General features: G+C 47.9%; 2 protein-coding genes across 2 annotated transcripts in view; both read left to right on the forward strand.

The window, feature by feature from the left end:
- The window catches only part of GLDN (gliomedin), a 67,791-nt gene extending 48,105 nt beyond the window's left edge, over nucleotides 1-19,686 (forward strand). Inside the window, exons 5-10 of the mRNA XM_057722526.1 lie at nucleotides 9,146-9,283; nucleotides 12,544-12,681; nucleotides 15,272-15,355; nucleotides 15,453-15,578; nucleotides 16,591-16,741; nucleotides 19,209-19,686. Coding sequence (XP_057578509.1) covers nucleotides 9,146-9,283; nucleotides 12,544-12,681; nucleotides 15,272-15,355; nucleotides 15,453-15,578; nucleotides 16,591-16,741; nucleotides 19,209-19,686 — 1,115 coding nt within the window. The remainder of the gene's footprint in view (nucleotides 1-9,145; nucleotides 9,284-12,543; nucleotides 12,682-15,271; nucleotides 15,356-15,452; nucleotides 15,579-16,590; nucleotides 16,742-19,208) is intronic.
- LOC130845393 (U2 small nuclear ribonucleoprotein A'-like) lies at nucleotides 11,006-11,996 on the forward strand. The gene has a single exon (XM_057722527.1). The coding sequence runs from the start codon at nucleotides 11,010-11,012 to the stop codon at nucleotides 11,775-11,777; it is 768 nt and encodes a 255-aa protein (XP_057578510.1). The 5' UTR covers nucleotides 11,006-11,009; the 3' UTR covers nucleotides 11,778-11,996.
- Nucleotides 19,687-21,828: the final 2,142 nt, after the last annotated feature.

Genomic DNA, 21,828 nt, shown 5'->3' on the forward strand with positions numbered 1-21,828 from the left:
CAAGGGAGGCTGCAGGAGGGAAAGGATGAGACTTTGAAAAGCCTAGCTCTGTGGATAGGTTATCGGAAGCATTGCTCAGCCCTCGGCCAGCTCAGACTCTAGCCTGGACCGTCTGACTCCAAAGCAAGGGCTGTGCTGTCCCCGTTACCCTGTCAAAGCCCCAGGGCTGTGCTTTCCCTCCCCTGCCCCCTTCCTGAGCCCAGGATAGATTCCCATCCCACCCAGCAATCAACGTAGCTGCAGGGAGTGGGAGGAGGGACCAGAGCTGGCAGGGCCACAGAGGGGAATTGGCTTTATTCTGGGAGCAGTGAGAAGCCACGGAGGGGTTTCAAGTAGGAAGGTGACATGATCAGATTTGCCTTTCTGTGATACCCCCGCCACTGCTGGTGGAGGACACGCTGGAGTGGGCACTCGAGCCGAGACAGGGAGACAGAGATGCTGTAGAAGCGCCTCAGTGTGAGGGCGGAAGGGATGCAGGTGGGGGTGTGCCAAGGCCGATGAGCTGAGTGATGTTTGGGGGTGAAATCATCAGTACTTTGGGGAAGGTGGGTCTAAGAAGGATGGGGAAGGGGATCACGGAGACTGACTGTGAGATTTTCATCCTGCCTGACTGCTCTTCCCTGAGATGGGGGGCCCACGGACCGACGCGGGTCCAGGGAGATAGCCATGGCTCAGCCTGGGATGTGCTGAGGGTGAAATGCCTTGACATGTCCAGGAGGAGGTATCAGGGGGCCTTGAAGATGCAGGTCTGCAGTCAGAGAAGACCCTGGGGCTAGAGGTATACATTAAGGAGCCACCCAAGGCAATGGGCTTGTGGGCCAGGGCGCACGTGGTCCCTTAGGGAGGGGGCCACCAGGAGAGGAGAGCCTGGGTCCAGCTTGGGTCGAGAGAAGTCACAGCATCTGGTGACCAAGTAGAAGGGGAGGAGCCAGCAAAGGAGGCCTAGGACAGACTGAGCAGGAGGAAGAGCACCAGGAGGGATGGGAGCGTTCAGCAGCAAACATCTACTGAGAGGCTGCCGAGCGCCAGACAGAATAGATGCAGCCCCTGTTGTGGAACTTTCCACCCTCGGTGGGGAGGCAGACATAAATAGTCAACAAGCAAATACATCTGTAATCACAGTGCGAGTGCGCCTCTGAAGGAAAAAACACGGTGTTGTGAGCGACAGCGCAGAGAGGGAGGGTTGGGAGGTAACATCTGAGTTCAGGCCTGAGGGCCAAGGCGGAGGCAGAGGGTGGCCCAGGTGGAGTGCATACACCTTGCCAAGGCTCTGCTGGGGCAGCTGGGGGAGGCGCGTGCAGCAAGGTGAGGCCGGAGGCAGGGGCCAGGCCCTTGCAGAGCCTTCAGCTTAACAGTCTGGGTCTCTGTCAGCCACAGGGTGTCGTGCAGGGCATGACCTGCCGGGCCAGGGTCATGGCTGTGGAGAAGGTGGGGCCGTCATCTCAGCCGGGAGTTCCAGGATCGTTCGTGGTTTGCCAGGCAGGGGTGGGAGAGGGGAGGCGTGGGCACGCATCCCACAACGAGGGAACAACCAGTGCTGTTTCCAAAAACAGGAACAATAGGCCGTGTTCCACAGAGATAGGACTGGGTTAGGCTGCACTGTGCCCTCTAGCAGTGATCCTCCACAGTAGTAAACAGCTGACATTTCCTGTCAGGCACGCCACCAAATCCTCTCTACACTCACCTCGCTTCTCCTTCACAGCAGCCCCAAGGAGGTGGGTATTTTTGCCAGCCATATTTTTCCCAGATAAAGAAGCCTTATCTTTCTGATTTCCAAACAGGCCAGGCCCACCCTTGTCTCAGGGCCTTTGCACCACTGTGGCCCAGCCCTTCCTGGGGCCCATCCTTCCCACAGAGCTGATCTCAGCTTTATGTCACCTCCTCTTCAAGATCATCCCTGACCTCTGTGTCTGGCCCTGGCCTCACCAACTCAGTCACATTTCCTGGTGTCTTCCAAAATACACACCCTCCCTGAAATTCTCTCTTAATGTTGCTGGTTGATGTGCTGATGGTTTGACTCCCTAGGGAGAACGTGAGGGCCATGAGAACCAGGCCTTGTCGGTCTTGCTTAGACTCAACCTCCAGAGCCTGGGACCCCCAGTGAAGGAGGGTAATCAGGTCGTTGTTGAACTAATGGACATAACTTGTCCAATGTCCAGAAGCTAATCAGTGGGGGGGGCAGGACTTGAATCCAGGTCCCTCTGACTCCCAGGCCCCGGCTCTTAAACACGACCGCACTGCACTTCCAGGCTCGAGGGGTCGGGCCTGAGCTGTGAGAGTGGCGTTACCGGAGGTGCCACAGAGCAGCAGACGGAAGGCATCCTGGGCCTCGGGAGCTAGTGCTGTTCATTGTCAAAGGATGATGCTGAGTCTTACCTGGAGGGTGGGAGGGTGCCAGCCCTTCAGAGAGGCCCACAGAACATGTGCAGGAACACACAGTTCAACAAGGACTGACCTGTCAGGCAGACAGAATTGTCCCTGCTCTCCAGGCAGAGGGGAGCCAGGAAAGGAATTCTGGGAGCACCTGCCTCAAACCCCGACTGGCTCTGAGGCCTTCGGCAAGTCAGCCCATCATCGGGCCTTGGTCTCCTTATCTATACGCTAAAGAGGTTGTCTTCCAGCAACTCTAACATGGCTTCCAGTGTTTAAATAATCTGCTCTAGTGTCTGCCTGTGAAGGAGAGGCTATGTCTTGTATATCCTACTATTGGGCCTAGCTCTCAGCCAGCCCCAGCTGAGGCTCAGTAGATAACTGATGAGTGAAAAATGAAGGAAGGAAGGAATGAGAAGAATAGAACATAGTTTCTGTCCATAAGTGCTTACAGTCCTGTTGAAAGAGAAGATACAGTTCATATACAGGATGAATTCAATAACTGGTTATTCTGATATGAAGCTGCTTTAATACTACACAGCAGGGAATACTGCCAGAAGAAAAATCTGAGCTTTCCTGTGCAGATAGTGAACAGATAGGATCCTGTGTGGAGCTAGGTGTATTGTATGGACGGATTGTATAGCAGAGCTAAGTGTAAAGGACAAGAGAAAGAAGTGTGATCAGCATCTTGGAAATACATAGAGGGGAGGTGGGGAGGGCATTGCAGGGGGAGAAGAGAAAGGCCACGCTTGGAGGAGCTGCTAGGGAGGCTGCCCCTGCGTATTAGGGGGGACCAGGCCGAGGCTGGGGTGAGGCCAGGGGCTTCAGCTCTGTTTCTGTGGGAGGCAGCCGGGAGCCACTGCAGGCTCTTGAGAAGAAGACTGACCTGATGAAACCAGAGTTTAGAGCTTTAGACCAACAGTTGTTTCCAGGACACTGAGATATGAAGATGACCCTGAGTTTCTGACCTTAGGAATGCTAAGAACAAGGGAGCAATAGGCCAGAGCCAGAGCTTGAAGGCTTGGTTTGGGTCCCTGCTCTTCCGCTTACTAGCTGTGTGCACTTGGTCAAGTTACTTAATCGCTCTGTTTCCTTATCTGTAAAATGAGAACAGTAATAGTACCACCTCAAAGTGTTGTTAGGAAGATTAAATTAATTAACAGATATATAAAGCACTTAGAATAGGGCCTGACACATAGCAAGTGCTGTATTAGTATTAGATATTACTGTTGTTGTTACTGTTTCCAAGGATGGAGAAGGAAATCCGAGTGGAAACGCCTATGTTTATTTGAAAACACCGACTTAGATTTAGAGAGAAGAATTAGACTTAAACGTTGTCAATTTTGCAACTAGCGTCTTTTTTGAGTTTGACGTGCTATGCCTCAAAACCAAGTATTTTCTTTCTCTCCATCTGCCTCTCACTTTCTCCCTCAAGAGTTAATGCTTCAGTGTCTTCTCTAAAACTCAAATCTCCATCAAAACAGAAATGAAAGCCCTCCTCCTTATTCATCCCAGTCTTCAGTCTGGGTTTTGCACAACACCCTCGGCTCCCTTCCCTCTGCCTCAGTGGGTGACAGATGGTCCTGCCAAAAATAAGATATCCTCCCTCACCCCCTGCAGTGAAGATGATGGCGTTGACCCCAGCTGATCACACAACCCCACAAACGCTAAAGCTGGGAAAACAGCTTGTTTTGAGTGGGCACCACTGGGGAAGGAAGATAGCAGAAAGCCACATCCAGCACCCGAGCAAGGCAAGCAGAATCTGGCCTTTCTTCTCAGGCAGAATGTGCTGACGCGAAGCCTGCCGGGAATCACGGGACACACTATGCCAGGGTCCAGGCCACACGGTGTTTAACAGTGTCCCTGTGCACGGCTGAGTCAGGGAAAGGTAGAAAGTGCCACATTCTACTCCTCTGATGGTGACTGCAATGAGGTGGCGGTGCACTTCTGACACAGCATGGCCAGGGCATGGCCAAGGCGGTTTCACCAACCAAGACGAAAGAAAACTTTGTGGAGGCAGCAGAGACGGTACGCAGACAAAACGTCCCCTACCCTTTTTTAATGAAAGCTTAAAAATGATCATATACACATAGCTGAGAGTCAAAATACATCCATAAGGAAAGGTCCTTCATATCCTGAGCTTTAAATACCTGCCCCTGTGCGGGTTGCTTTATAATAGTCACATTACATTATGAACACTTTCCTATTTCACACTTGGCCTTTTTTGGGGGGGGTGGGGGTGGGGCGGGGGCAGGGTGCATAAGAGGAAGGAATAAAAGAAAAGAAGGGGAAATCATATGATGATGCAGAAAGATTCCTTGTGACTAGAATAAATGCCTGAAAAAGAAAACCCTGAAGTAACTATAAGATACCATTTCCCTGAGCTTTGCTGAATGTGGGTCATGCGACACCTTTAGAAGGTATCAGTTATATTTGGTGCATTGTGCTGGCTGGACTCTATGGCAACGGTCTCTTTTGTGTCCTTCAGATAATGTACCAAATTGCCTATTTAAAATACTGACAAAAGAACATCCACTCATGCAGAGGTCCCTGATTAAGGGCTCTTCTTAAGTGAGTGAACCACTTTCCAGCAAGATGTCCTGATGACTGTGGGCAGGGATGACCCACAGTGATGGGATTTCAGTGCTGTTGTCAGCAGTGCATTGTGAGCCTTGCCCCATCCCAGAGGCATGATGTGACCCCCATGTGACTGGGTCAACGGCAGAGCCAGTGCCCACAGTAGAGGGGCTTCCCCTGCTCTTCTTCACATCCTCTTCCACTGTGTTCCCAGCAACTCCATCCGTGCAAGACGCCGCCCAAGATCACTCCCGGCAGAAGCAGGGAACCCGGGGCCTCTGACCCTCAATTACAGCTGAATTGCATGGTTTTCACTGAGATTTTTTTTTCAGTAGTTGGCTGAAATCTAGCAAATGTTTCTTTGTTCACTGCATTTTTAAACAGTGATCAACACTTTAAAGTTCTTTCATACACAGCTGACTTCCTTGGGATGGTCTGTGTAGGGTCCCTTGAATCTGGAAGAGTTTATCGGTCCCTTGAATCTGGAAGAGTTTATCACTCCCTTGGCAAAAAGGAAAGGTGCTAAGAGCTCCAGATGTACGTTTTAGGGAATAATGGCCTCCAATGGCAGTGCAGAGTATTCCAGAGTGATCTGTGTTGTGATGTGATATAGTCTCCCCCATTGATGCAAGGGCTGGAGAAGAGAGCCAGTCGGGCGCTAAAGAGAGGCTTTCAGGGTTGGATGGGAGGTTAATCTAAATGACCTCTAAGGTACCTTCCAATCTGGAATTCTACTATTTTCTTTGGACGGTTATACAGGAATCCTATGGGGCTGGTAGAAAGTTGGGGAAATGGGGTCCAGAATTGGTTTTAAATCTGGAGGAAGGACAATTGCAGTGCTGTAGAATGACAGTCGGAGAATGGGGATTGGCCAAGTTGATGGGGCATAGGAGAGGGGTGATTGGGCAGTCACTCAGCCAAAACCCATAAGAAGGGGCTTGGGACTGTCACGGTAATTAGCAATGAAAAAGCAATGAATTCTAAGCCCTCTTGGTTATAGAGGTTGAGAGAAACTGAAGTTTTGCACTAAAACATGTCTCTGGCTCTTCCCTGTTGCCTGAAATCTCTGCCACTTTGAGAAACATCTCTATTGAGCACTATCTCCAGGAGGCTCTTGTCAAAAAGAGCAAATGATCCCTGCAACAGGGTATCGTATTAACTGATCCATATCTGGCAATACCTTTGCACAATGGTAAGTAACCACTTTCCCTTGCAGTGTCCCTAGGTGCTCATGAGTTCTAGCAGCTTTTTTTTTTTTTGGGGGGGGGGGGGTACACCAAGTTCAATCATCTGTTTTTATACACATATCCCCGTATTCCCTCCCTTCCTTGACTCCCCCACCTCGAGTCCCCCCCACCCTCCCCACCCCAGTCCTCTAAGGCATCTTCCATCCTCGAGTTGAACTCCCTTTGTTATACAACAACTTCCCACTGACTATCTATTTTACAGTTGGTAGTATGTATATGTCTGTGCTACTCTCTCGCTTCGTCTCAGCTTCCCCTTCACCCCCCGCCCCCTCCCATACCTCGAGTTTTCCAGTCCATTCTCTGTATCTGCGTCCTTGTTCTTGTCACTGAGTTCATCAGTACCATTTTTAGATTCCGTATATGTGAGTTAGCATACAATATTTGTCCTTCTCTTCCTGACCTACCTCACTCTGTATGACAGATTGTAGTTCTATCCACCTCATTACATATAGCTCCATCTCATCCCTTTTTATAGCTGAGTAATATTCCATTGTGTATATATGCCACATCTTCTTTATCTATTCATTTGTTGATGGGCATTTCGGTTGCTTCCATGTCCTGGCTATTGTAAATAGTGTAGCAGCTTTTTTATAGATTTTCTACATAATCAAAAGTCAATTTTAATTCATCCTTTCCAAACTTTTTACCTTTATTTCTTTTTCTTTGCTTTAGTACACTGGCTAGGACCTCCAATACAGTGTGAAATAAAAGTGATGAGAATAGATACCAATGTCTTTTTTCTGATCTTAGGGAGAAAGCATTTAATCTTTCATCATTAGGGATGATGTTAGCCGTAGGTTTTTTCATAGATGCCCTTTTTCAGATTGAGGACATTTCCTTCTATTCCTCATTTGATGAGAATTTTTATTAAGAATGGGTGTTGAATTTTATCAAATGTCTTTTCTGCATCCCTGAAGGTGATCATATTTTTTCTTGCTTAAATTATTAATGTGCTATAATACATTGACTACCTGATTCAAACTTTGGACTCTATTCTGGCAGACGGTTAAACTACTTCTCAGTTTAATCCTTTTGAGGCTTGTTTTTAAGCCTTGTTATGATAGATCCACAGCAGCCTTGACTCTTGGGCTAATTTAACCTCACTGCTAAGATAAGACTTTCCAAGGACTCTAACAGCCCATCATTCTCTGAGATCTCTCTGCTTTGACTGGTGAAAACGAGAACCTTTCCCTGTGCAAGCTCTTAGAGTTGTATAGTGAATGGCTTTCTGTTCATTCTTTTCCTCGCCTTGTAGACTTTCACCCTGCAAAGTGTGACTTGTAGACTATTACTCTGCCAAAGACTTGAGGAAACCCCTCTGAAGTTCTCCAGACCTCTTTCTATACAACCACCCCATCTCTTGTATTCTTGTCTGATGAATCCTAGCCACCTTTATCTCCCCAAACTCTACTTTTTGTCTCCTCACCTCAGCGAAATTGCTGGGCTTTGTTTGGGTTCCCCCTCCCTGAGCTGCGGTGTGGAAACTGCTATGAGCTGGGACAGTCATATCAAGCACGCAGTTTGCTTCCTTCCTCCCAGGCATTAGAATATTTTGCTGCCCAATGTTCACTGCAGCCCTATTTACAATAGCCAGGACATGGAAGCAACCTAAGTGCCCATCAACAGAGGAATGGATAAAGAAGATGTGGCACATATATACAATGGAATATTACTCAGCCATAAAAAGGAATGAAATTGAGTTATTTGTAGTGAGGTGGATAGACCCAGAGTCTGTCATACAGAGTGAAGTAAGCCAAAAAGAGAAAAACAAATACCATATGCTAACGCATATATATGGAATCTAAAAAAATGGTACTGAAGAACCCAGCAGCAGGGCAAGAATAAAGATGCAGATGTAGAGAATGGACCTGAGGACACGGGAGGGGGATGGAGGGGAAGCTGGGACGAAGTGAGAGAGTAGCATTAACATGTATATACTACGAAATGTAGAATAGATAGCTAGTGGGAAGCTGCTGCATAACACGGAGATCAACTTGATGATGGGAGAAGACCTAGAGAGGTGGGATAGGGAGGGTGGGAGGGAGTTGCGGGAGGGGATATGAGGATATATGTATACATACAGCTGATTCACTTTGTTGTACAGCAGAAACTGGCACAACAGTGTAAAGCAATTATACTCCAATAAACAGCTTAAAAAAAAAAAAAGAATACTGTGCTGCCCGTAGTCTAATGCTGAGATGAGTCACTGCATAGATCTTAACTATTCCTAGCTGTGGGTGGTAGGACTGTAGTTCCTATAGGGATGCCTCCCTGTGAGCAGAGACAGGGATTTCATCCATTACATTTTGTTCACACTATCACCATCCCTCATAATGCTTGTCCTAAAGCAGCTTTATCTGTTTTGCTACTTTGATTAAAAATCTTTTGCATTGGAATGTCACAGAAAAAGGCACTGGAGATGGAATCAAGATTTTTGCTGCTCACTTAGCATCAGTCGTAACCCCTGTAGGCCTTAGATCTGACTTCTATAAAATGGGAATAAGGATAACTGACCAGCCTACCACTCCAGTGTTGTGAGGAATACACCGGATAGTGCAGAGGACAACACCCACTGTTATAGTGCCAGACACACCCCTCTGAGTGTTCATTCCTTCCTGCTGGGGGGGGGAAGGCACAGGGATGGGGGAGGGCAGGCTCCCAATTAGGCTTTACCTTCTTTCTGCTCTTGCTGAACTGTGACTGTCCCTCTTGGGGTTCACTCCCCTCTCCAACCTATTGGCCCAGCCAAATGTCTCTAAAAAAAATTAAACAGAACCACCTGGAAATTCTATTCTTTCTGGAATTTAGGCCATGCGGCTGTCCTAAAATGGTTATGAAGTGTTATATATTTGGTTTCTGAAGCTCCTTTACCTTAAAAATACAAAGTACAATGTTACAAAGTAGTGTACCAGAATTTTCTGCACAACAGGCTAATAAATCATTTTTTTCAGGGCCACCTGGAACCACAGGAACTCCAGGGGCAAAGGGAGACCCTGGTGAACTGGGCTTGACTGGAAATGAGGGCCCAGCAGGGCAGAAGGGTGACAAGGGAGACAAAGGGGACGTATCCAACGACGTGCTCCCTGCAGGTAAGGGGCTAGCACTCACACGCGCTCCCGGGGTGAGTGGGCCCGGAAATTGGCCTGGTTGCCAGGACCAAGGCTGCTCTGGGTCTTCTCTCCTTGGCTGCCTTATGTGCCCATCTGTTTCACAGCATGTTTTAGAGTTCTGTGCTTTCAACAAGGGGAAAACCATGCATGTAAGCCCAATGTTGGCGAGACCAAATCAGATACCTAAGCATAAGTAGTTGAGATAATGCAGGTCTAAAGGTCATGACTGGATGGATTTAGGATGAAGGAAGCTTCCTTTTTCCAAATAGCTATTAAATCCAGCACAATCCAGAACAAGAGAAATAAGCAAGCAATTTCAGATACCTGAGGACAACAGACAGAAAGCACAAGCTTCAGAGTTGAGCTAGGGCCATCCTCAGGCCCTTATCCTAAGACTCTTGACATAGAATTGGGGCAGACATGGTTGCTGATCTTCTTTTTCTGTTTTCCAGCCCAGGTTAAAAGCAGATAATTGGTGTCTATGGGGGAGGAGGTGGAGGCACAGCAAGTCTCACAAAAGACAATTACGTGGTGGAAAGAGTAGATGACAGCTGGTGGTCATGGAGGAGGAAGAGGCAGAAGAATTTTAAAAGCACACTACTTTAGAGACCACTTATATCATAAAAACATAACTATCCTATTAATGTGTTCAATAAGCATTGACTATCAGAGAACACCATTTATGAATTAGAGACTTTGCTAGTAGCTGGAAATAGAAATATGAAAATGAGTAAGACATAATATCTGTCCTCAAGAAGCTAAGATTATAGATCTTCAAAACAATGAATCAGTTGCTCTTCCATCCATTCAAAATTTACTGAGCACCTACTATTTGCCAGGTACTGTGCTAAGACCAACTCTTCAAGGAGCGATCAAATTAGATTTAGTATGCTTTGTTGGTATGCAAAACACATAAAATTTAAGAAATGTTTTGACAGGATTATGTATATGTAAATGTACTTTGAAGATATAAGATCATGTTATATTCAGTTATATGGGACATCTACACATCCAGAATACCACACTCCCCTATACTACCAAACAAGTGAGGGTGACCACAAACCATTCAGGAAGGCAACGTCTCTTGAGTGTACCCCAGTTTCAGAGACCAGGTCAGAGCTGAGTGTGTTCCCTGGTCAGAGAGCAGAGAAGGGCTGGGAGGGTTGGATCGTGTTTATACTGCCTACAGATCTCTGCTCCTTCCTCTGTGGGCTTAGACCCACCCTTAGCCACTCTGACCCCTGCTTACCCACTGTAAAGTGACTGAAAGACTTATTTGGTGGCCCTGAGAAGAGGCAGCTAAAGAGATCTTAGATCACCAGTCAGCCCAGGAAAGGTGGGTAGAACAAAAGGGTCGAATATCCCAGCCTAGCGGCATATTTATGAAAAATTCCAGAACCAATGGCCCCTGCAAAGGGCTGTACCACACTCGACACCTGAAGCTAGAGGTGTGTAGGGATTCTACCCGCTGATGTGTAGAGAATCCAGCTGTCAGAGCACTCACCCCAGTGACCTTAGTGGATCCTCACAGGGCAGGACAGGGAGTATGAGACAATCTGGAAATGAAGAATCAGTCTCAGAGGGCTAAGCTGCCTGCCAAAGGTCACAAATCTGGACAGGAGCCCCTGATTTCTTCTACCACATACAGCAGTGTTTCTCATACCTAGAAGCATTTTTGGAGGCTTTAAAAAATACAGATGACAGGATGGTGAAGCTGACGGCGGAGCTGATAGAGCAGGCGGCGCAGTACACCAACGCCGTGAGGGACCGCAAGCTGGACCTGCGGGGGTATAAAATTCCTGTCATTGAAAATCTAGGTGCTACCTTAGACCAGTTTGATGCCATTGACTTTTCTGACAACGAAATCAGGAAACTGGATGGTTTTCCTTTGTTGAGAAGACTGAAAACCTTATTAGTGAATAACAACAGAATATGCCGTATAGGTGAGGGACTTGATCAGGCTCTGCCCTGTCTGACGGAACTCATTCTCACCAACAACAGTCTTGTGGAATTGGGTGATCTGGACCCTTTGGCATCTCTTAAATCACTGACTTATCTAAGTATTCTAAGAAATCCTGTAACAAATAAGAAGCATTACAGACTATATGTGATTTATAAAGTTCCACAAGTCAGAGTACTGGATTTCCAGAAGGTGAAACTAAAAGAGCGTCAGGAAGCAGAGAAAATGTTCAAGGGCAAACGGGGTGCACAACTTGCAAAGGATATTGCCAGGAGAAGCAAAACTTTCAATCCAGGTGCTGGTTTGCCAACTGACAAAAAGAAAGGTGGGCCATCTCCAGGGGATGTGGAAGCAATTAAGAATGCTATAGCAAATGCGTCAACTTTGGCTGAAGTGGAGAGGCTGAAGGGCTTGCTGCAATCCGGTCAGATACCTGGCAGAGAACGCAGATCAGGCCCCACCGATGATGGTGAAGAGGAGATGGAAGAAGACACAGTCACAAATGGGTCCTGAGCGTAGTGGCCTCTGAGGATCTCAGGACGTGTAACAGTCCACTTCGGACAGGTCCTGGTTTTTGAATAGCCTTGTTCGTGTCGGCAAAGTAGAGTTCATAAGCATTGTTGAAATGCTTAAAACTGCTGCTGGTATTTTGTAATACAAATTTTGAAATCTAAATGCCAGTTTTCTACCAATACTGCAAATAAAGGACACTCGCTGTGTGGCGGGTTGTGCATCATTAAAAAAAAAAAAAAAAAAAATACAGATGACCAGCTTCCCCACCATTTTGATCTAATCTATCTGGGATGGGGTCCAGGCATTAGAATTGTATGTGAGCTCCTTGGGTGATCCTAATAAGGAGTCAGGGTTGAGATCTCCCAGCATCAGCCAATGAGAAGAAGGATGGGCTTAGGAGCGAGACGCCCCTGGCTGTGAGTCCCAGCGCTGTTCCAGCTGTGACCCAGGGCAAAGCACTGAACTGCCCTGAGGCTCGGGTCATGAGGAGCTGCTGAGACTGTCTCACAGAGTGGGTGCAAGGACGAAGGGTAGGAGATCTGTGAAATCCCTAGCGCAGTTCCAGGGACATAGTTGTGACTCGGTGCCTGCTATGGGTGCGGCCTCGACTCTGTGTGAACGAGTGCCGGAGGACCACTGTGTCTGTGTAGGGGGACTCAGCAGGCCTCCCTGGAGCTGCACGGTCTCCTTTCCCTTGTGTGAAACCCATCTCTGCTAATGGCTCTTTGCTCAACCCCCACCCCTGCTTCTCTCTCTCTTTATCCAGGTGCCAAAGGTGACCAAGGCCCACCTGGCCCACCGGGCCCACCTGGGCCCCCGGGCCCTCCAGGTCCACCAGGTCCGCCTGGAAGCAGAAGATCCAAAGGCCCGCGGAAGCCAAACATGTTCAACGGCCAGTGCCCAGGTCACCCACCCCTGCCCCAGGGAACCACCTCTTCAGTTAATGATCCCAAACTCTCAGGCTTCACCCAGGCTTTGTGATCAGATTTTTTTAAATAGAGGGAGATTTTGCCCAAGTGAGAGTTCTCCCCTTGCGACGTGTTCCTGGGAGGCCTGAGCCATCTGCCCGGGGTGAGGACCGGTGGCAGGTTTAGAATTGGGCCTCCCACCCCCTGCCCCCATCCCTCTCCCTTCGCTTATCACCAGACTATTCCTCCTCCTTGCCAGATCCACCATCCCTGGAGCATGAAGGGCTTGACTGATGCTGGGGAGATGGAGACGACGGGGAAATTCAGATTGGCTAACTCCCCGCAAGCACCCCAGCACTACCATCACCACCACTAAGCTTTGCCTGCAAATAATGTCCCAGGTGCAGGGCTGAGCGCTCAGCTTAATTAATTCTACAACAGTCCTACGATACAGGAGTCGTACTCTTACCAATTTACAGATACGAAGCTGAAACCCCAAGGAACTACACAGCCTGTCCATGGTCACTCAGTTAGTGAGAGAGCTAGGATTCAAACCCAGAGGTGCCTGCCTGTAAAGCCCCTGCTTAGAGAATCTTCCTATCGGAGACGGAAATCCACACTTTGAGAATAAGCCAGTCGAGGGCAAGGGACGCCTGATCCCTGACAAGTCTGGATGGCTTCTTCTTTGGCCAGTTGTAACAGGGGTGGCCAACTTGATGCCTCGCTTCCTGACAGACGGAGAGGAGGGTCCTGACGGGAGTTTCTCTTTCACTTGCTGTGGATTTCACTGCCGCTTTCCTAAGTAGTCTTTCGTTCTGTCTGGTGCACTGTTCTTTCTGGAAGACATTTGGGGGGCCACACTCAGCTGTCAGAGTGGGTGAATCTGAGCCTCCAAAGATGTCACCACCACCCCTACCACCCCCAGTAAATGGCACCTGACTGTGACCCTGCCCAGCAGCTAGCAGGCTGTGGGATCACCGCAGAGCTGCTCTCTCCCTGAGTTCAGCACCACTCCCTCCATTAGTAGCAGCCCTTTGTTCAGCGTCCCTTGGAGAGTGAGCTCAGGGGAACCTTCCCCTGAGAGGAGGGGAGGTCTGAACCTGCTTTTGTGGAATTCCAATTTGCCAGAGTCTCTGTCAGCAGTGAGATGGGTGCTGAAGAGGCACTCTCTTGGCCTAGCCTGTCTACTGAGAGGCTGGTCAGCAGGGGTTGGGTTTCAGGGTTTCGAAAATTGCTTTAGACGAGAGGCTATTATCTTCCACTCTGCCTCCTAGAAATGATTCCTCGTTGCCAGGCATCCAGCATCTGAACGTGACCCTCCTGCTCCAATTCCATTTCTTTAACCCCCATGCTGCCCCCGCAGCTTTAGAAGCAGGTGGGTTCTACACAAATTAATGAGGGCCTTTTCTTCAGACCAAGAACGAGAGGGACTCTCTGTCCCTCTCTTGTGCGAAGCCAAGCCCCTAAGTGGAAACTCCAGACAAAACTCAGGGCAGCAGGACTGCGTGTAGGGGAGAGACTGCTCTCATCGGGTGACAGAAGGGCTTCCGAGAGACACAGGCTCATCCAGCTAAAGGAAGATTAGAGACCACAGAGGGTCCTGCCCTGTTCGTTTACTGATAAAGAAAGCTCTCTAGTTTATTCTGTGCGTTTCCCTAGTAACAGTGAAGGTGCTCCTTTCTATCTAGCAACCACAAGGTGATTGGAAACCCTCCGAATTTGTCTGGAAGTGGGCCTGGCCTTTCCCAGAAAGCCTGATTTTCCCTGACCTGCCCCCAGTTGGGGGGATCCTTACCCCTAGCCTGTCCACTCCCCCTCATCTTCACACTGGCCACGTGCCTCCCTGCCTTCTGTCCTGCTGCTGCCCTCCCGAGTCACCTCTCCACCAAAGGTCTGAATTAAGCCCCTTTGCTAAGGGCAACAATGACAAGCCAAGGAGGATGAATTTGAGCTCAGTTGTAGCCTCAAACCAACTGTGAATCAGGTGCCCCTCAAGGACCTGGGTCCCACAGGCCTTCAAGCAAAGACACGTGAGAATGTGGTAGGGGAAGGGGCTCAAAACTCTCTGGGCCAGGCTGCCTCTAGGCTCCTTTTTCCTCTGTGATTCTGCTCCCTGGCAGTTCAGGAAGTCACAGTGAAGTGGGCCACCCCATCATGAGGCTGCGCCCGCATCCCCATCAGCTTCCCTGAAAGAGAAAATCCCTCCAGAAAAATGCAAACTATGATAGTGATTCCCACCTGCCCAGAGGGGCCAGGAACACATCAGTAAGCCTTTCTTTGCCCCAGGTTTCTGAGGGCTTGGACAGCTGACTCAGGTGACATTTTCCTTTTACTGACATCCTCTTGGGATTGTACTATCTTAGCAGCTTTGGTCATGGAATGCTTGTTGGGAACTCATCAGGCAGGGGAAAAGATTTGGAAGTGTATGATTGGTGCTTAAAAGCAAGCAAGCAAAAACCTTGGTGAGCCTATTGTAAAGGATGCTTATGGAACTAGAGTCTGGAATTAGGTTGTATAACCAGTTATAAATTTATACAAATCTCACGGTGCCACCTGCGTTTGCTCTGATTATCACTGTTGTTACAGGTGAGACGTGTGCTATACCAAATGATGATACCTTGGTTGGAAAAGCTGATGAGAAAGTCAGTGAACACCATTCCCCACAAGCAGGTACAGAAACAAAGCATCCTGTTTTGAAATTCAGAGATCAGATGCCTTAAAATCATAATTAGTAAGTGAGTAAATTTCCTTTCTCTTCTGTTGGTAGAATCCCTGATCACGTCAATTGGAAATCCAACACAAGTGTTGAAAGTTAAAGAGACATTTGGGACTTGGATAAGAGAGTCTGCTAACAAGAGTGATGAACGGATCTGGGTGACTGAGCATTTTTCAGGTGCTTTCACTTGGCGGATGATCTGTATCTGTGTTGTAATTGTATCTTGCATCTGTTGCCTCCCTTCAGGCTTATCCTATTTCTGTGGCTGAAATCCCTGCTAATTGATGTAACAGAATTGCTCTTTATTTTAGAAAGCCCAAACGAGGAGGCAGAATACTTTTCTCAGTCTAGCACACTGGTGACAAGACTTGCAGTTCAGGTCACAGGGACATGACCAGGGCACCCCCAGACTAGCTCATTCCAGTTTTCGGCAAAGCGTCCAGAAGGAAACAAATAGCGTTATGACCGATGGCTTTATAAACCTCCAAAACCATAATGTGGAAGAAATGTCAGAGGCAAATTCTTTTGCACAGGCTGTCTTTCTTTAGGGAGAGTGCTTTTGGCCACTTTTCTCAGCTATCTGTGGGCAGAGCGCCCAGGGGAGAGGGTGAGGTGCCACCCCGCAGGTCTGCTGCATCTGAGCGTGACCCTAGTCACGCTGCCCCAAAGAACTGTGGTCAGGAATTGCCAGTGGTGGTAGCAGAAGAGGCCTGGCCATACCTCCTAGTCAGAGCAATAGCGGAGATATGCTGCTCCACTTCATCAAGCCTCACTCATCAGCTTGCGGTAACTGCCCAGATGACCAGCTGAGAAGGGTTCTGTGGCTCAAAAGGAAGGAGCAAGGCCATGAGTCAGCATGGCAGCTGTGGAGCGCAGGAGGCAGGAGGGGCTGCACATGTGCTCTTCTCCACATAGGCTAGGTCAGTCTGATAAAAACTTTTATAAAATGGTAGGGGAGGGGATGGTACTGTTTTCCTGAAAGGAGCAAAGCCAACTCTGTGGTTACTATGTTCAAAAGATGGTTTGGGAATCCAAAGAAGAGAATTGGCCTTTGAGTTGGGGAGCCTGAGGCTCTTGAAACTGGACAGGGACCCTTACAGACATCTCACTCTCACCTTCCATCCTTTTAACTTCCTCCCCCAACTCACTCCCAAGCTGTGATTGCCTTTCGCTGGCTTCCTTCCTGCAGGCATCAGGGTGAAGGAATTCGAAGACCAGCCCTCACTGCTGAATGGCAGTTACACGCTCATCCACCTCCCGTATTATTTCCATGGCTGCGGGCACACCGTTCACAGCAACTCTCTCTACTACCACAAAGGAGGTTCCAACACCATAGTGAGGTGAGTCCCTGGGGGCCCCGGGCACCCTCCTGTCTGCCTTCGCAGCCTCTCCTCATGCATCCCAGATGGCACCTACTGTGTGGCACTTTAGTCATCCCTCAGCTACTTAGGGAAGGGACTGCGGTTCTATCACCTTTGTGTCCCCAGGGCTGGTACACAGCCAGAGGTCAGTGAGAGTCTGCTGACCAAATGAACCACAGGACACGGTGAGTGAGCCCTGTATCTGCATGTTTTGCTGGTCTGGACACTAAGAGTAAGGTCAGGGCCAGAGAGAAGGAGGCCTGGGGTAATAAGGGCAGCAGCTTTCTCATACTTTGGGAAAGGAAGCAGCACAACCCAGAGCTCCCTCTAGCAGGAAGGTGTCACCCTCTGAAATCAGTTTCATTCTGAAAAATGTTGGGTATGGAGAATTTCACGTCACAGCTGAGATCACCGAGGACCAGAGACTGCAATGCAGAGTCAGGGTCTCCACCTTCAGATCACTCCGTCATCCTGACGGACCCCTTGGACCCCTCGCCAGGCCGCCTCCCCTGCTCCCTCCTCTTTCCCACAGGGAGGGGAGGTGGCCACCCAAGTAGTTGGTGCCCAGGGCAAGCCCAAGCTGCCTGGCTCCACACAAGAAATGCTGAAGGTTGCCGGCATGGCTCAAGAGGAAATCAGGTTCTGGGCTTTTGAGGCAGAAGCGGGTCATCTTGGGCAAATCAAGAGAGCAGTGAACTCAGGTTCCAACTCTCCTGCCTACTTACTCATGGCCTCAGAGGAGAGGCTCCACCTCCTGTGACCTCCGTGTCCTCATTAAAAATGCAAAGCTGGGTGAGAGCCTCTGCAGCCCTGCACTGTACCCCCATCTGAAATGACAATCCCAGTGTTACAAAAGCCATGGTCCTCATCATTCCAAACAAGAGACAAGGATCTTGAGGGAGGACTGAGTCCCTTCCCTCTCTCCCTCTGTGAGGTCCAGCCTCCACAACCTTGTTGGCACTGCAGTACTAGGTGAGGATGGAGGCACGTCTCTTAGTGCATGGTGCAGTTAAACCAGCCACATTAGACGCACATGTCGGCCGTGGCTGGCAGCCTCCCCTCCTGTGCCTCTCGCCCCCCTCTGCTGGGCTCCCCCGCCTCCTCATCACATGGACAGAATCTTGCACTAACAGAACAAGATAACTGAGCCACCTCCCGTGCAGAAGCCCTCTCTCCGCAGACACACTCCTTTTTGTGACGTTTGTTCTCATTCAGTCCTGTGGCTCCCAGCTGCCATTTTCATAGGACCGCTGTTACATGGAGTGGTAGGGGGGCAGTTCTGGGGTAAATGAGCCCAAAGGAGGGTTAGCCACCCCAAGAAAGAGTGTCTTCCAATGACACGAAGCTTGTGTGAGGCACTGGTATAGGAGGGCTCCTGTATAGCAGACCTGGACGGGGGCCCTGCTCCGGCGCCAGGCCACAGGCTGGGAGAAGGAAAGACAGACTGGAATTAAACACTTTTTTGCTGGGAGAGACAAGCCTTATCCAGGAATGCAGCTACAGGTACCAGTACCTGACAGGGACCCAACGGAAGTCCTGAATCCCAGGCATTCCGAGGAAGGAGAGCCCCAAGAGCTGAGAAGGGCAAGCAGGGCCTTCTCATGCCCTCACTCTTGTCTGGCTTCGTTTCAAACTTACTTCAGGGTTTCTTAATTGGTTTCGAGCTCCCTATGCTCCAGTGAACACGGGCAGCTTCACACTTATCACAGTTCGTCTGCTGCTCAATGGCGCCCTCTAGTGTTTGTCTTTTCTTCTGGCCTAAAGTTCCTGAATTTTCATTCCTGCAGTTGAATCATAATCCACTTTTGATATGATCTAGATGTGGAGTCTGCCAAATCAGACAGCCTCTGGGAGCTGAGGGGCATGGGATTTCATGCCATCACTTCATTGATGCAGTCACTTATCAGACAAGAAAAATGACTTCACAGCCATGACTTTGCTACTTCACTTCTCAGCTGCTGACTTCCTTCGTTAAGCCTGCTGTGTAATTTTTGTCTTAAAACTCCAGCATGGAGTAGGAGAAGAACCCCCAAACTTGGAGGTCAAAAGCCTGAGTTTAAACTCAGGCTCTGATACTTACCTGTATTCCTGGGCCAGTCACTTCTCCGTTTCTCATTAGTAAAATGAAATGACTGAACTAGATTATCTTTCAAGTCCCCTTGCAACTTTGAGAGGGTATTTCAGGAGGTCAGCAAACACCTGAGAATTCAGGAGGTTAAGGAATTTTACCTGGGTCACGTGGCGAGTAGGTGGACACCGCAGTGTAGTCACCATCCTCTACACCCTTGCTAATCACAGCATTGCAGACGGAACAGTAAAATGAGCACAACCTGGGAACTTGCTAGAAATGCAGAATCCCAGGCCTTACCCCAGTTTAACAGAGGAGCCTAAAAAATCACCCTATCCACAAAAATGGTGGCTCATATCTACTTTTTACACATTTCAGATTTGAATTTGGCAAAGAGACATCCCAAACTCTGAAGCTTGAAAATGCCTTATATTTTGATCGAAAATACCTCTTTGCAAATTCCAAGACTTACTTCAATTTAGCTGTAGATGAAAAGGGCCTTTGGATTATCTATGCTTCCAGTGTGGATGGCTCGAGCATCCTTGTCGCACAGCTGGACGAGAGGACCTTCTCTGTGGTGCAGCACATCAACACCACGTACCCCAAATCCAAGGCCGGCAACGCCTTCATTGCCCGAGGGATCCTCTATGTCACGGACACCAAAGATATGAGGATAACATTTGCCTTTGATTTGTTAGGAGGGAAACAGATCAATGCAAACTTCAATTTAAGAACTTCCCAGTCTGTTCTTGCCATGTTATCATACAATATGAGAGACCAGCATTTATATTCGTGGGAAGATGGGCATTTAATGCTTTATCCTGTACAGTTTTTGCCAGCTATGTTAAACCAGTGATGGGATGCATTCTGTTCCCCTCAGTAAATTTCAGCTGTTCTCTGGTACCATTTGTATCCCAATAGAAAACTTCTCTTTAAGAGTGGTCAGGTACTTACTGTCATAATCTCGTGACATGGGTGTTTATATGGTTGGTGGCCCCCCTTTAATTCAGATTTTGTAGGGGAAAAAAAAACAGATTGGAACTCAAAAATGGCTGATATTTGGTGATTCCGTCACAAACTGGGCAAGTTACCTCTCCCTCTTTAGGTCTTGTTTTCCCCACTGGTAGTATGAAAGGGCTGACTAAGATGATTGGTGAGATTTCCTCTACCGGTAGGGAATTCTGTAATTCTTAGCTGTTTCTGCTCTCACAACTTATACATATTTGATTTTGTTGGTTTTGGGTTTGGGGGGGATTTTTTTGTTTTTTTGTTTTTCTTTTGTTTGGTTTTTGGCTTTTAGCCACATGCTGAGCAATTTTACCACTGAGTTGATCAGCCTGATTGTTTGAGCAATGAATTCCTTAGCGATGACTTATATTTGGTGCCTTGGAAGCTGCACTGACCCCTTAAGGCTGCAGAGGTACCTTACTACCCCTAATTCATTACCTTTCTCTATATCTGCTCCTGCTACCAGAGCGCCAGAGTGGCCATTATCCTCAGCTCCTGATTACCACTCCAAGATTAGCAAAAGCCAAGAACAGCTACCTGCTCATGTTTCCTAATGAAACAGAAACAGGCCCTTCCAGGCTCCTATCAGTTTCTGATCATGCTGATTTGCAGGTTGGGTAAACATCGAATCCTCAGGTCCTGCAGGGTCCTTCTGCCACAGATATGGATCTGCTATCAGAGTAAATACTATGCTGGCGGGCATTAATCTGGAGAGAACCTTGGGAGGCACTTTGCAGTGCTCAGAAAAGGCACCATTCACGGTTATTATTTAGAACAAGAACGAGCAAACAATGACCCTCAGGCCAAAGCCAGTCCATTGTCTGTTTCTGTAAATAAAGTTTTTTTCAGCACAGTCACAGGCATTTGGTTATGTGTTATAGTTTATGACTACTTTTGCTCTACACTGGCAAGGTTGAATCACTGCAGGAAAGTTGAGTAACAGCCCCAAATACCTAAAACATTTACCCTCTGGCCCTTTACAGCAAACGTTTGCCAGCTCCTGATCTAGAGTATAAAGTGAGCCTGAGTCTTGGAAGAGCTTACTCACCTGAGCCTGTTTGTTATATTTTGTTTTGTTCCAGACTAAAAAGTGGTTATTTATATGGTTTGAGTTTTTGGTAAAGTGGAAGGGTGAGAACAACATAAAATTAACTGTCCCTCCCAAAAAGCAGTTAATGACTGTTCTTACCCTAATATAGTTTTAAAGAATGTGATCTGGTCCCTTAAGATACCAGGAGAAAATCCAACTTAACTTGCTCCTAAAAGCCCTTAGATATGCATATTTTCTGCCAACTCAGTACTTCAAACATCCTTCAGCCTAGCACTGAGGTCCAGGCAGGGCCACTGAGAATAGAGAAGAATCTGGAAAGTTTCTGGGGTCCTGCAGCCAGGAGAGAGACCTAGGGAAATACTTATATAAAGATTTTTCAGCAATTTGCCCTCACTGAGTACATGCATGTGTTGGGGGAGAGCTTCTGAAACTTTTTCACCGGATCCAAATCGATTCTCAGTGGCCCTGAGTCCTGGTTTTATACCTTATTAATAGAAGCATTTTAAAACTTAGGAGATGTACAGATTTAAATATTTAAATCTCCCCATCCCCTGAATAAACCCAGGCAGCTATTGGGGAATTTACTGTTGTTGTGTTCTCAAAATAATGGGTATTTGAAACTTTTTTCCCCACTTTTTAATTAGATTGGTTGTGTCAAGTCACGACAGCTTTTAAAAAATATTCTCTTCAGATTCATGTCTTATAACAAATTAAAATAGAGTTCCATGTTCAAGATCAATGTCTTTAATATATACTAGTCTTCCTTTAAACTATTTAAAAATATACATTGATGTTTCTGGGCACAGGGGACCTGAATATGTGTATAATTTCATAGTGATAGTTATAATAATAATATATACAAAACTAACTGTGTATACAGTAGCAATCAAAAGAGGTTAGTTATTGAATTAGCACATATTTCTTTTAGAAAAAAATTTT

The sequence above is a fragment of the Hippopotamus amphibius genome, chromosome 2, assembly GCF_030028045.1.
Source record: "Hippopotamus amphibius kiboko isolate mHipAmp2 chromosome 2, mHipAmp2.hap2, whole genome shotgun sequence".
Classification (NCBI taxonomy): Eukaryota; Metazoa; Chordata; class Mammalia; order Artiodactyla; family Hippopotamidae; genus Hippopotamus; species Hippopotamus amphibius.

Excerpts from the sequence above, each read along its gene's own strand:
- LOC130845393 (XM_057722527.1), top strand. The coding sequence starts at position 11,010 with ATGGTGAAGCTGACGGCGGAGCTGATAGAGCAGGCGGCGCAGTACACC.